The 12,072-nt window shown below is 35.9% G+C and overlaps 3 protein-coding genes across 3 annotated transcripts; 2 read left to right on the top strand and 1 right to left on the bottom strand.

The window, feature by feature from the left end:
• The first annotated feature begins 40 nt into the window (after positions 1-40).
• Positions 41-5,550, top strand: LOC140942986 (ras-related protein Rab-13-like). Its single transcript, XM_073392013.1, has 8 exons — positions 41-294; positions 409-469; positions 1,844-1,904; positions 2,630-2,707; positions 3,119-3,208; positions 3,646-3,711; positions 4,126-4,179; positions 4,419-5,550. Exons 1-8 carry the CDS (start codon positions 171-173, stop codon positions 4,515-4,517), a joined length of 633 nt encoding a protein of 210 aa, XP_073248114.1. The 5' UTR covers positions 41-170; the 3' UTR covers positions 4,518-5,550.
• A 1,347-nt stretch (positions 5,551-6,897) lies between these two features.
• Positions 6,898-9,518, bottom strand: LOC140942990 (ubiquitin-like FUBI-ribosomal protein eS30 fusion protein). Its single transcript, XM_073392018.1, has 4 exons — positions 9,416-9,518; positions 9,085-9,314; positions 7,382-7,437; positions 6,898-7,106 (listed from the first exon to the last, which is right to left on the bottom strand). The coding sequence occupies exons 2-4, from the start codon at positions 9,302-9,304 to the stop codon at positions 6,978-6,980; spliced, it is 405 nt and encodes a 134-aa protein (XP_073248119.1). The 5' UTR covers positions 9,305-9,314; positions 9,416-9,518; the 3' UTR covers positions 6,898-6,977.
• A 35-nt stretch (positions 9,519-9,553) lies between these two features.
• Positions 9,554-12,043, top strand: LOC140942989 (large ribosomal subunit protein mL49-like). The gene is made up of 4 exons (XM_073392017.1): positions 9,554-9,665; positions 9,743-9,860; positions 10,632-10,756; positions 11,185-12,043. Exons 1-4 carry the CDS (start codon positions 9,573-9,575, stop codon positions 11,317-11,319), a joined length of 471 nt encoding a protein of 156 aa, XP_073248118.1. The 5' UTR covers positions 9,554-9,572; the 3' UTR covers positions 11,320-12,043.
• The last annotated feature ends 29 nt before the right edge of the window (positions 12,044-12,072 follow it).

The raw sequence follows: 12,072 nt of genomic DNA on the forward strand, positions 1-12,072 counted from the left end.
TTAAAAATGGCGCCTATGAAGCGCCTATGTAGATTTTATTACGTCTAACCAAGAGGAAGTGTTTTTTTATCATGAATATTTCATTTGAAGTTGCCTAGCATACCGCAAACTTACGAAAGGAGCTGTATTGCTATCAACGGTTGAGTGCCTTTAAAACTGGACGTGGGAACATGGCGAAAAGTTACGATTACTTGTTTAAAATTCTGCTTATCGGGGATTCGGGTGTAGGAAAAACTTGCATTCTGTGCAGATTCGCGAACAACGAATTCAACAGATCGCACATCTCAACGATAGGTAAGCCTATTCGCAGTTCTCCTTGCTTCAAAATCATTGTTTATATCAGCAGGTAGTTAAATACCTGCCACTCAAGATGCTAAGAGAAAATGTTCCTGATTTGTGCTTTTACAGGAATTGATTTCAAAATGAAGACGATCGTAGTGGAAGGCAAACGAATAAGGATACAAATGTGGTAAGCTAAGCCTCTATGTCGATCGGTTTCCGGTGACTCGGCTTAATGATTTTTATAACTGGAGGGAATAAGTGGGATTTTGAATTGTTAATAATTTGTACTGTACGACTATTATATTAATGTTAATCGTTATCGGGATTCGAAACCAAAGTGTACCAAACTATTACTTCATCAGGAACGCTTTGGCTCAAAACTACCGCGTCACCACAGGAAGCTTTGAACTCTATAGAGCTAAATTTTCGTGGCTCTTCTTACCCGCAGCGTTTCGTTTTTTTCTAGAGTTATCGAAATGACTGGCTGATTCGAAAATCTTATCTAGTGTTAATTTTTTGTTTTTTTTCTTAACTGAAAAATCAATATAAGCTTAAATACACGGTAGCGTGACCTTGGATGATGAAAAAAAACCAGCGCGAGGATGCGGTAGTTTGACGTAGAGCTATGTATCAATATATTTCTCAACCTCCTACGATAAATTTGTGCAAACAGGAAAGAAAAAGAAATTAACTACACCTATAAGAGTTCAACTGGTCATCTGACAACAAATTAAATTTTAAGCATCCAAGATAAGCTATTTTGCCCGGTCAGTTCTGTTACCAATACATCAGCTATATTCGCTTTTCTTTGAATTCAAGGACGGGTGCCATATATCGGCATGAAAACATTAATTTTAGGCAGAAATAAACTCAGCTGCAACGGTCTATTTCAGTTTCTTGCCCTTGTTTTTTCAGCTGTCCGTTTCTGGTGAATAAAATTTCATTCAGATCAGATTGTGCAGTTAACTGCTCTAAGACGGTCGAACTTAAAGTTGATATTTGTCTCACTGTTATCTGAATAGCCACTTGTTTTATGTGTTTTCTTTTTGCCATGATATAAAGAGCAGCTAAGGGTTTTATTCACGAAGAATATCATAGGTATTGGCATTAGAAGTTCAAGAAGTAGACGTAAATGTCTTGAATTGAATGTCCCCGGCTTTAAGTATCTACAGAAATATATCTTCATTGAATAATTAAATGGTGGGGTTGTAGATTTCCCATATAACTTGCATTCTAGTAGATTTTATTTATATTTCCTTTTCTTAACTTTTGTTCAACAATAACTTGGATTTCATTGATAGAAATTACGCAAAGGGAGTGTGTAATTGAACATCTTTGACACAATATGGTTAACAAATGATATCATATTTTTTTCTTAGATAATCTAATAGTTTATTGTTGTGACTACACTTTTCTTTATTCTTTTGGGTCGTCATAAAACACAGAATAAGTGTGGTTAACTATGTGTATAACCTGTTTTTACTTGTTGCTGTTTCATTCCCCAGTGCATTAAATAGTGACTTTGAAGAGTAACTTAATGATGGATACTTTGTCTCATTAGGGACACAGCTGGTCAAGAAAGATATGAAACAATAACAACACAGTACTACAGGCGAGCGCATGTGAGTAATAAACACCATATCATGGAGAAAACTATTCTTGAAACACTTAAAAGAAAGTTCATCAGAGGTTTCAGAACCTATCCACATCCAAGAGCTCTGTTGATGTTTCAGTAATAAACTGATCTATAATGTGGCATAAAAAAATCTTCACTCTTCTATTGACCCTCTATGTCATCTAGAAAAAAATAAATAGCTGAGAAGAATTATAAAAAAGTTTTTTTAATTTTACGACTGTATATTTTCATATTCAAATCTGTTTCATCTTGTTGCAAGTTTTTCCAAAAACAGGGTGCAAAGAAAGTCAGTTTTACAGTCTGCTGTTTGGGCAAGCTGTAGCTAACATGTACTAGCCCACAAGCCTTTTCAAGTAGCCCCAAAACCCTTTTTGATTAACAGGATTACAATCGTTCTGTAATTTGAATTTCCCCAAAAAATAGCACTTGACCGTCGGGCAAGTTAAGAACAAAAATAACTAGCCTGATAACAAAATCCACTAGCCCCGGGCTATCAGTCATGACTTTCCTTGCACTCTGAAAAATGTGACACTTCTCCTGTGAAAGACGCATTTAGTTTTTGTTGTTTTTAAAAATAATAATAATTAAGATTCGTCTGTTAAATTATCAACTAAATTTTGATTTTTTTTTATTGAGATAAGAAGATGACATACCCAAACAAAAATTCACCCCACAAGATAATGAGTATTTCTATTCTTTTTCCCCATTCAGGGAATAATTCTGGTCTATGACATCACAAGACAAGAAACTTTCAATAACATTCGAAAATGGCTTAGATATGTTGATGAGGTAAGCATTGTCTAGTCAAATAATCCTTAAATAGCTTTATTTGACAAGAAAGTAGGAACTTCCTATTTAACATGAAACAAGGAAGTGTCAGAGACAGTGCTTCCTGTTTTCTCTTCTTAACATGGAACAAGAACGTATGAAGCAAAGAAAAGTTATCCTATCTTTCATTAGACATCGAAAATCTGTACAGTTTAAATAATAATAATTTTTTATTGATCTTGCCACTGGTCAGCTTTCCAGTAAGTGGACCCCAATTAAAGAGTTTAGCTCTCTGATTCAGGCTAATTTATTCGTATTCAAACCAATCTTTACATGGTGCTGTTGTAAATCTCAAAGCAAAATATATCCTATGCCCTTTTCCCACAGCACAAGTTTCTCTTGTTAATTATTTTCATTTTAATTTAAATTTAGCATGCTAACAACAATGTTCAAAGATTACTACTTGCAAACAAATGTGATGCAGAAGATGAGAGAAAAGTATGGAAAGATCAGGGAGCCAGGGTAAGTATTTTGTTGTGTTTTAAATATTTGTCCTAGGGAATTTTTTGTAGACTTTCTTCAATACTTGTGTCTGATTTGTCATCTCTTTATCGGCCTTAACCCTTTAAGCCCCAAGAGTGATCAGCATCAAATTTCTCCTTGCAATATTGATCAATGCTTTTGCAAAACAGAGTGGTCGTGAGAACTCAGTACGGACATGATCACACAAGACGGATTTGCTTGATATTTTATCAACTTCTTGCTACTACTTCTGCAGGAAATGAATAGGGGCAACACATGAGAATTCAAATTTTGATCTTAAGGTTTAAAGGGTTAAATCGCTGACTGGCTTACTAGTTGTAAGACTTGTTGTCTCATGAGACTCGTAACCCTCAAAATAATAGCCTATCAAAAATTTGGAAGCCTGCTCATAAATAAAATGTTCTTTTTTTATTCAGTTTGCGGCAGAAAAAAATATTAAATTCTACGAAACAAGTGCCCAGTCAAATATTAATATAGATGAGGTAAGGGTATTATAATTCCTTGATATTTAAGTGTTCTGAACAAAAATAATGTAGAAAAAAGCATATGCACTCTACAATAATTTGAATAACTTTGACTCTGATGAGGAGGTTCATACAATCAGTTGTTAGCAAAAAGCATCAACAGTCTTTATGTAGTGCTACTTTCTGGTAGAACACTATCTCAAATGGTCATCTTCAACCTACAAGTTTGTGACAATTCTTCCATTTAAAACTTAGAAATGCACTGGGACAAGACAAAAAAAGAGTTAATGTCATTTAAAATGGCAATTTCCCTTGTTTGTTGTCCTAGTTCTTTGTTTCCTTCCAGCATGCATGTAACTCAGTTTCTTTAAATCGTACAGCCTGTTTGTACATTGTATGAGAACTGAATGGTAACTCTATATTTTCTTTTAGGCCTTCACAGAAATATGTCGGCAAATTTTACAAGAAATGGATGAGAATAATCAAGTTAGTATAATGTGCATTTTCAATGAAATATTCCACTGATTGATTTCCAATTTTTTAGCCTTCACTCTAATAAACCACTCAAACTACAAAGAAAAAACATTGAACCCACCATAATGGACTTAAAGCAGTTTTTCATTATGTGGGTGAAAATGTCTGTTATGACCTCCTTCAAATTCTACGTCATTTCAACATATTTTCCCATGGTATCAGAATGACTGTGTTTATCATCTTTTTTTTAGAATGGAACCATGCTATCCCCCAATGGTCAATCGAGATCCAGTGCTATTCTCCTTGACACAAAGAATGAAGTTCTTCCGCGCAGTTCTTGTTGTTATTAAGATAGAACTTACAAAATTATTTTATGCTATAATATCAGTAGTTTATTATCAATAACAAAAACCTAATTATTATACTAACATTACCTACCTCACCTACACAATGCTTGTTCTCTGGTGATATACCCGCCTTTTATCTCCTTTTAATGGGGAATAGATTACTCTTTTGACAACCCTGCAGAACAGGCGTTATTTTTGCACATTTCTCAGGCAGGCAAAGGCAAGGGCAAAATGAGCCAGGGGTCCCAGACATGCGACAGGTAGTTCGCTTGAATGTAAAAAAGACCTGAGTTCGTGCAAGCTACTTTTGACCAAAAATTATTGGCAAAGATAACACTTCTGACGTGGCTGCTTTCACAATGTTAAAGAAGCCAGAATAATATTAAGTGTTTGTTCAAAACACGTCCACACCCACTCCTTACAATGAAGGTCATATGGCGTAACCTCCTGCCCCACAGGGATTCCAAACCATTCCTGCTCTACATATCTGACCTTCCAGGATTGAGTATGGAAATTACATAGAACAACACATTTAAATAGGGTACCAGTAATGTAGTTATATGAAGATGATTTTATTTATTTTATAATGACATCAATCAATTTATTTCAACATGTAGCCATTCTGACACCAGAACTAAGCTGCAGTGAATGTGTAATATAGTAAACAATGGATGGAACAGTGTACAAACCCTCTATTTTGATCAGTCTGAGTAGTATTTTGTGATTTTGCTGTATGCCTTTCTCAATTCATTAGAAACAGCCTTGATCTCCAAACTCAATCTTATGTAAATAATTATTTTGTAGTTATTTAGTAGCCTACACTGTATATTCTTCTGTATGTTCTCTAAAAACTATTTTGTTGTTGCAGACATCCGTTCTTCTTCTTTTGGAGGAAATATAACAGATTGGACAAAACGTTGTTAATTGTAATATTAATAAATTAACATTAGTATAAAATGTCTGTTGTGCAGCAAAGGGCCCATGGACCTTTCGGACTAACTTAAGATATCTTTGCAATAAAATTTTGAAGAGGAAACTGTCTTTCCCTGCCCGTTATTGAAGCTGCAAAGTACATCACTTCCATACTATGAACTCTCCCAATCAGTTGTTTAGAGTGATTGCAGAGTTCACATACAAATCCTATTAAGTGTAGTAAAAGCTGTTACAAAATATCAAAGCTGTGTTCTAGCAGCATCCAGTGGTCCCTAGCACCTTACTTTAGCCCTTAGGTGACCAGGAATTAAACTTTTTTTTTTCTTCATAGAAGTCCTATGCTGGGCACTCTGTATGTTTCAGAGTAGTGGACTTGACCTTCATTATTTAACCCTTTAAGCCCCAGTATCCACATACAAATTCTCCAGACTGATCTTCATACATTTCTTTTAAGAATAGTTGAGAGAATTTGGGTTACGATCAAAGCCTTCTCCCTTTGGTAATCAATTTAGTAATGCTCATAACCTTTACTCTTGATGATCTGCGGATGTTGTTACGAGAAAATTGATGTTGGTCACTCTTGGGACCTAAAGGGTGAAGCACGGCCTTGAATGTAGACTGGCATTTACACCACAAACTGTTTTCAAATATTATTTTTTTCTGCAATATTTTGACAATAGCAAGTTTTGGGAGATTGCATGGCCAAAAATTTATTGAGGCAATGCTTCAATATATCATTTGCATGGTAAATTACAGAAAAACAAATTTCCCTCCAGTTATAATCAGTCCAAAAGTTCCCCCCTAGGATAAAAGACATTTCAAACAAATGGCACTAGTTACATCTCAAGATTTTGACTACAGAGCTATAAGTTATACTCCACTACATATCCTATTACATTGCCCTTGAGATTTTAAGGGTTGAATCAGTCAAAGTAGAGTCACAAAATGGAATCAGTTACACTGCTTTGCAATCCCACATGAAAGGACTGCTGACATCTTGATAGTCAAAGTATTAAATTTTTGTAGGGAAGCGTTACAGTCAAGCCAGGTCAAGCGCACCCCCCAAGATCCCATTAATGAATTTATTATTTGAAAGTTGAATCCGTTTGTAGTTGTAGATTTCAGATTCATCTCTGCATTCTTGCATGCATAATGAACCATGAATTCACATGCAAGGCAGTTACGAAATTTCTACCAGCTCAGTTTCCCCGAACTTGATGGCAATGTCTTCTGAAAAATATAATCAATTCAAAGATTTTCAGTCTTACCAAATACAGAGAAATTCTTGTAAAAGATTCACTGCTCATTACGCACGCAGGGATGCCAATTTGAACGACTAACGGATTCATTTGTCAAATAATCAATTCATTAATAGAATCTTGAGGGGTACACTTGACCTTCCTTGACTGTACCTGGCAAATCTATGAGGAACAGTAGCACTCTGTCAACATTTGCAGCAGTGTTAAAACAATATTTTATTGTGAACTAAGCACCATTTACATGATCATCAATTTAAACATGAATAGCACTTCAAGGAGCATTTGAGTTGGGTCCCCGCCTCTTTCCAAATCCAGCAACGACGTTAACAAATCGCCTGTTGTACTGCATTCTGCGCTTAGCACGACCTGTCCTCTTTTTCTTTTTTTCTTGCTTATCAACCTGAAGAGAAAAACAGCAATGTAGTTACTTCTAAATGAGGTTCACAGTTGTGTTCCTCGGTTGTGAATAATATGCCCACAACTAGACAAGGTTTTGACATAAAAGTTTTCTTAAGGTCTCAATCTGCTGTATAACTTAACACTTATACTCCCATCTTTATCACTGACTGGTTAATTATAAGTAGCAGAATAGAATACTAATTGAGAGAAATCAAGATCCCCCACAGTTCAACCAGCTTAATGTACAACTGCATGATTTACAGCACAGCGACCTACCTTGGGTGTCTGGCCTTTTACTTTACCAGCACGGGCCAAGGAGCCGTGAACCTTACCTAAAAGTGAAGAAAAGTAATGTAAAAAGTAAACACAACATACATTACCATTGTACATTTATTTTAGGAATTATACTACTCTCCAAAAGCAGCTACTTTCACAGCTACAGCTAGTGGAATTGTCAGGGGGAAATTTCCATTCTCAGGTTGAACAAATATTTAACATATAAGGCAGGGCTCGAATTTGCAACTGATATGGTCGCCAATGAAACTAACATTTTCTCCTTGGCAACAAAAAATTCTGGTTTTTTTTCTCTACAATTTAGATTAAAATAAATTATTAAACGACTAAAGTTAAAACAAAAATTTCATCTTATCTTGCTTTGCTTTTGTCATAAAAAAATGGGCCAACGAAAGTCAAACGATCAAATCTGATGGATGGCGCCATACTATGAGCTGTGTCATTTACATTATTCAAACTGGAAACTAAAAATTTGCATCTGGCGACCTAAGGATTTTTGAATTTCGAGCCCTGTAAGGTGTAGTTTTTTGCTAAGGTTCTAACCCTGGTAACATACGTTGAATACATATGCTGCGAACCTTCACTACACTATGAAACTTGCAAAGAGTTCCATACAGTTTCTACAAACCCCTGAGAACAGATTTTGGCAAGAACCATTTTTGAACAACCAAGCCTGATCAGTGAGTATATTGCAAACATCTTTAAGTGTTTAACTTAGGCATGAATTGTTAGGAATAATATTCTTCAGGTCTTCACACGCCAAAAGAATGTGGTAGTTTCTTGGTGTTGCGGACAGGTGCTATCACCAAATGACGTAATGCAAAAGATTGTTAAGACCCTGAAAAATACCCACACAATAACACAAAAGCGATTCAACCAATAATGCTTTCTGCAACACCAAGAAACACCCAAGAATGTAGTTATTGCCCAGGAAATAATTTACTGCAGTGTATTGTTTTGATATGGTTACTATTACAAAGTCAGACTGTACATCAGCAAAAAACAAAATTGCAAGTGTCTTCGATTAATCATAGTCCAGAATAAGAATACACAAAAGTCTTGTACAAATCTCTTCTACTGGCAAGAATTGACCATTAACTCTTATAAGAGCTTTTTACATGGTATTTGTTCAGGTTGTAATTCAACCTATTGTTGGTTACTACCTGTAGACAACATCACTTTGACGCATTTACAACCAGTTTTGCTATTTGCTGAATTTGCTACGTCCTAGTTCGCGACACGTTCACTACATATTACTTTCTCTAGACCATTGAAAATATTTCTTTAATCCCACTAGGAAAAAAAAAATTAAAATATTTCTCGTTCTTTTAAACTTGCTCTTCCAAAGTTGCAAGTTTTGGACTTTTACAATAGGCAACAAGCCCAGCACATAGGTAGCGAACTCTGAGGCAAAGAATTTGACAAGTAGTAAAACCAGTGTAAAGCGTTCATCCCAGTATGTGCATTCAAACGTTTGGTTATTTTAGTTCTGGAATAAGAATACACACAGATGTTATGTAAATGAAGTACTGCTACTTTCTTAAAGTAATATGTTTTCTGCCGGTATTAAGTTAACGAATAACGACGTGAATAATGGGATTAATTGTGATCAGAACGAAAACTGCTTTAGATAAGATCTATTTTAAAACGGTTTATACGTCAACATAAAGTACAAACTTTTATACCTCCAAGCAAGCGAAGGCCAACTTCCAGTGTAGACAGATCAGCTACCCCACAATCCAAAAGACTCATTCCATCCTCAAGTGGCTTTCCAGCATAAAAGAGAACTTGTTCGTCGGCTGGGATGCCTTCGGCGAAGGCTATTTCGTTTTTGAGAGCTAACACACTCTCGCCACCGGTTACGTCGAAAGTATGGAGGTTTTCTCCGCGCACAAAAAGCTGCATCTTGAGTTAACTATCACGAAAGTAAACTACAATAAGTATTTGATGTATTAAGATGCAGAAGGCCTCATACCTTGAACCTTTATGGTATAAAAATATGGACTTTTTACTTACATTTCTCAACAATTACACGTGGTGGTGCAACCGAATTTTCGAAGAGGAAGGATTGTATTACTGCGCAGCCATTTGACGCATGGCGCGCAAGGCATGATTAGTTGAGCCATGAAGAGGTCAGCGTTTGTACTTCATGTACATCATTACCAGGGTAAAGATGGCGACTGCCAGATCACTCTGCAAAGTTTGCAGGTCATTTCTCTCTACGAATGTGATCCTGCAATCACAAACTGGTCAAAGATCAGCAAAGGTTAATAGTGCAGTAGGTCTTGAATTTGGCAGATGTTTTATAAATGTTTTTTGATTTTCCTTTTGTGATCTTTTTAGATCGCAAGCCATCTTAAAAAATCACCACAGACAACTAACAGAGTGACATATGTAATCAAACCAGAAAGGTTAAAGCAGATTGAAGAATCCCCTAGCGGTTGGGTTCCTCCCGCTACTGGTACGTTTTCTTCCTTCTAAATTAATTTTGAGGCCTCTGTTTTCCTTTATCATACCTTTGTTTGTACAGTCAACTCTTTCTAAGACGGACACCTTTGGGACCAGTACTAAGTGTCCATCTTAGAGAGATGTCCAACTTATAAAGAGTCAAATAAAAGGAGTAAAGAAAGGCAGGGACCAACTCTAGTTGTCCATTTTACAGAGGTGTCCGTCTTATAGAGGTGTCCGTTATGAGAGAGTCGACTGTATATGGAGCTTTTGGAAACACAGCTTTAAACAGGGGAAGGCCATAGGGGACATTCCATCTTTTATCCACACTCCCAAGGGTGACCGGAATCTGAACCCTCAAAATTTTGTCGGTACTCTTTGCAAAATGAAGTCCGAAGGGTTCATTTTTTGTCTGGCACCTTTGCAAAATTTGTCTGAAGGGTACAAATTTTGTTGGCTTCTTTGAAGAAAATATCTGAACCCCCCTATTCAAAGCAGCTATCCTCAGGGAGGGTGCAGATAAAAAATGGAACATCCCCAGTAGCTTTGCATTCTTCTGTAACAATCGCAGGGGGTGATCTGGAAAAATCATGCTTCACATAATGAACATATAATAGTATTTATCTATTGCCTTTTGCTCCAATTTCTATCCATTTTGTAGAGTTTTCCTTCCAGTAAACTACTCATCCATAAGACATTTGGCATCTTCATTGATCCTTTTATGTACTAGCTAATTAATGCCTTTGGATGACATTTTTTTTTTTTTTTTTTTTTTTTTTTGCAGAGTCACCAAATTTGCCATTTTTCATTAAGAGATCCAAATTCAACAACTTGCCAGTTTACTCAGACTACAAGCGTGGAGGAAATTATAAACTCACTGTGATAAGGAAAATTAAAGGTGATCTCCAGGTAAGAATTAAGAGAAAGAGGAGAGCAGGGCTTTGCTGTTTCCAGGGCCTCATGGCCACTGATGACTTTTGGAGCAAGATTTTAGGTTTTGCACAAAACTTAGACAAAGTATTTTTGTTGGGAATGGTTCTCCATGTCATAATATTACACAGCAAAGTACATGTTCTGTCATATATAAAAGAGTGCTAGAAGCATACCAGTTTTCACGCATAATATTCATTTCTACTAAAACTGTTTCTTAGTCTTTTTTTTAAATAGAAAAAGACATTATGTCATATTTTTTATATCCTGTTGGTCAACTGCAATTTAGATAAGGAAAAGAGGAGACCATCCATCAAATATTTAAGGAAAGAAAGAGAGGAAAAGAATTAGAATTTTCTTATCTCTACTTAACAAAATTCCTCTGTATTTTCGTTCTCTATTTTTAGGCTCTTGATGATTGTTTGAGACAACATCTTGGAAAAGATATTAACTCCCAAATTAATGAACTTACGAGTCAAGTGAAGATAAAAGGAATTCACAAGGATGCTGTTGTGACTGTCTTAAAACGTCTTGGGTTCTAGGATCAGTGTAATAACTTGAGTAGATTGGAAACAACACCCAAGAATGACTGTGAAATAGTCAAGCAATACACAGACACTGAGACAGTGCTGTCAACTCTCCCAGATAATTCGGGAGATGCCATGAATGAAATCTCTAGGATAATCTGCCACCGAAGTATGCCATTTCTTCAGTAGACTCAACTTTCCAACAATAAAATTTCAACTATTTTGTGTTGTTTATGCCATTTTAATGTTGACATCGAATGTTTCCTTATCAACTCCAGTATGTCATTGTAATATAATAATCTGATTGGTTTTCGTGCATTTTGCATCATCACAAATTCATGACAATCGGATTCAACGAGTATTTTTTGCACAAATGATGTCATGATCCTTGGGTTATGATGTCATGTATAATCCCCTGCCTGTCAATTCTCAATATTTAAAGACATGGGGAGTTGACAGCCCTGCACAGAGATGAGATGATGTTCAGTTAAGAATTCACAAACTGCTGTTTTGAGTGCCTTGAAGTTGCTGGGGTCCTAATAGAAGAATTTACAAACTTTAATATGTACATAAAAAACAAGACTCTTGAGACTACACTAAGTCTGAAGAAATAGGTTTACTTGTAAACAGGCATAAGTGGGCATAGGATAGAATGTTGTTTGATTCCTATCCAGATTCTATTAACAGGTGTAATGGAATAATGTAAGCATTGATGAACAATACAACAAAGAAATGTTCATATACTACCTCTTTAGCCATATACTTCCT

Source organism: Porites lutea, chromosome 7 (genome assembly GCF_958299795.1).
Source record: "Porites lutea chromosome 7, jaPorLute2.1, whole genome shotgun sequence".
Classification (NCBI taxonomy): domain Eukaryota; kingdom Metazoa; phylum Cnidaria; class Anthozoa; order Scleractinia; family Poritidae; genus Porites; species Porites lutea.

Bases quoted from the DNA above. Each gene is read 5' to 3' on its own strand.
- LOC140942989 (XM_073392017.1), top strand. From the start codon at position 9,573: ATGGCGACTGCCAGATCACTCTGCAAAGTTTGCAGGTCATTTCTCTCT. The intron at 9,666-9,742 runs GTTAATAGTGCA...TGATCTTTTTAG, and splicing joins CTGGTCAAAGATCAGCAAAG to ATCGCAAGCCATCTTAAAAA. The intron at 9,861-10,631 runs GTACGTTTTCTT...TTTTTTTTGCAG, and splicing joins TTGGGTTCCTCCCGCTACTG to AGTCACCAAATTTGCCATTT.
- LOC140942986 (XM_073392013.1), top strand. From the start codon at position 171: ATGGCGAAAAGTTACGATTACTTGTTTAAAATTCTGCTTATCGGGGAT. The intron at 470-1,843 runs GTAAGCTAAGCC...TTGTCTCATTAG, and splicing joins CGAATAAGGATACAAATGTG to GGACACAGCTGGTCAAGAAA. The intron at 3,209-3,645 runs GTAAGTATTTTG...TTTTTTATTCAG, and splicing joins GGAAAGATCAGGGAGCCAGG to TTTGCGGCAGAAAAAAATAT.
- LOC140942990 (XM_073392018.1), bottom strand. From the start codon at position 9,304: ATGCAGCTTTTTGTGCGCGGAGAAAACCTCCATACTTTCGACGTAACC. The intron at 7,438-9,084 runs GTATAAAAGTTT...CTTCACTTTTAG, and splicing joins TGGCCTTCGCTTGCTTGGAG to GTAAGGTTCACGGCTCCTTG. The intron at 7,107-7,381 runs GTAGGTCGCTGT...TTTTCTCTTCAG, and splicing joins TAAAAGGCCAGACACCCAAG to GTTGATAAGCAAGAAAAAAA.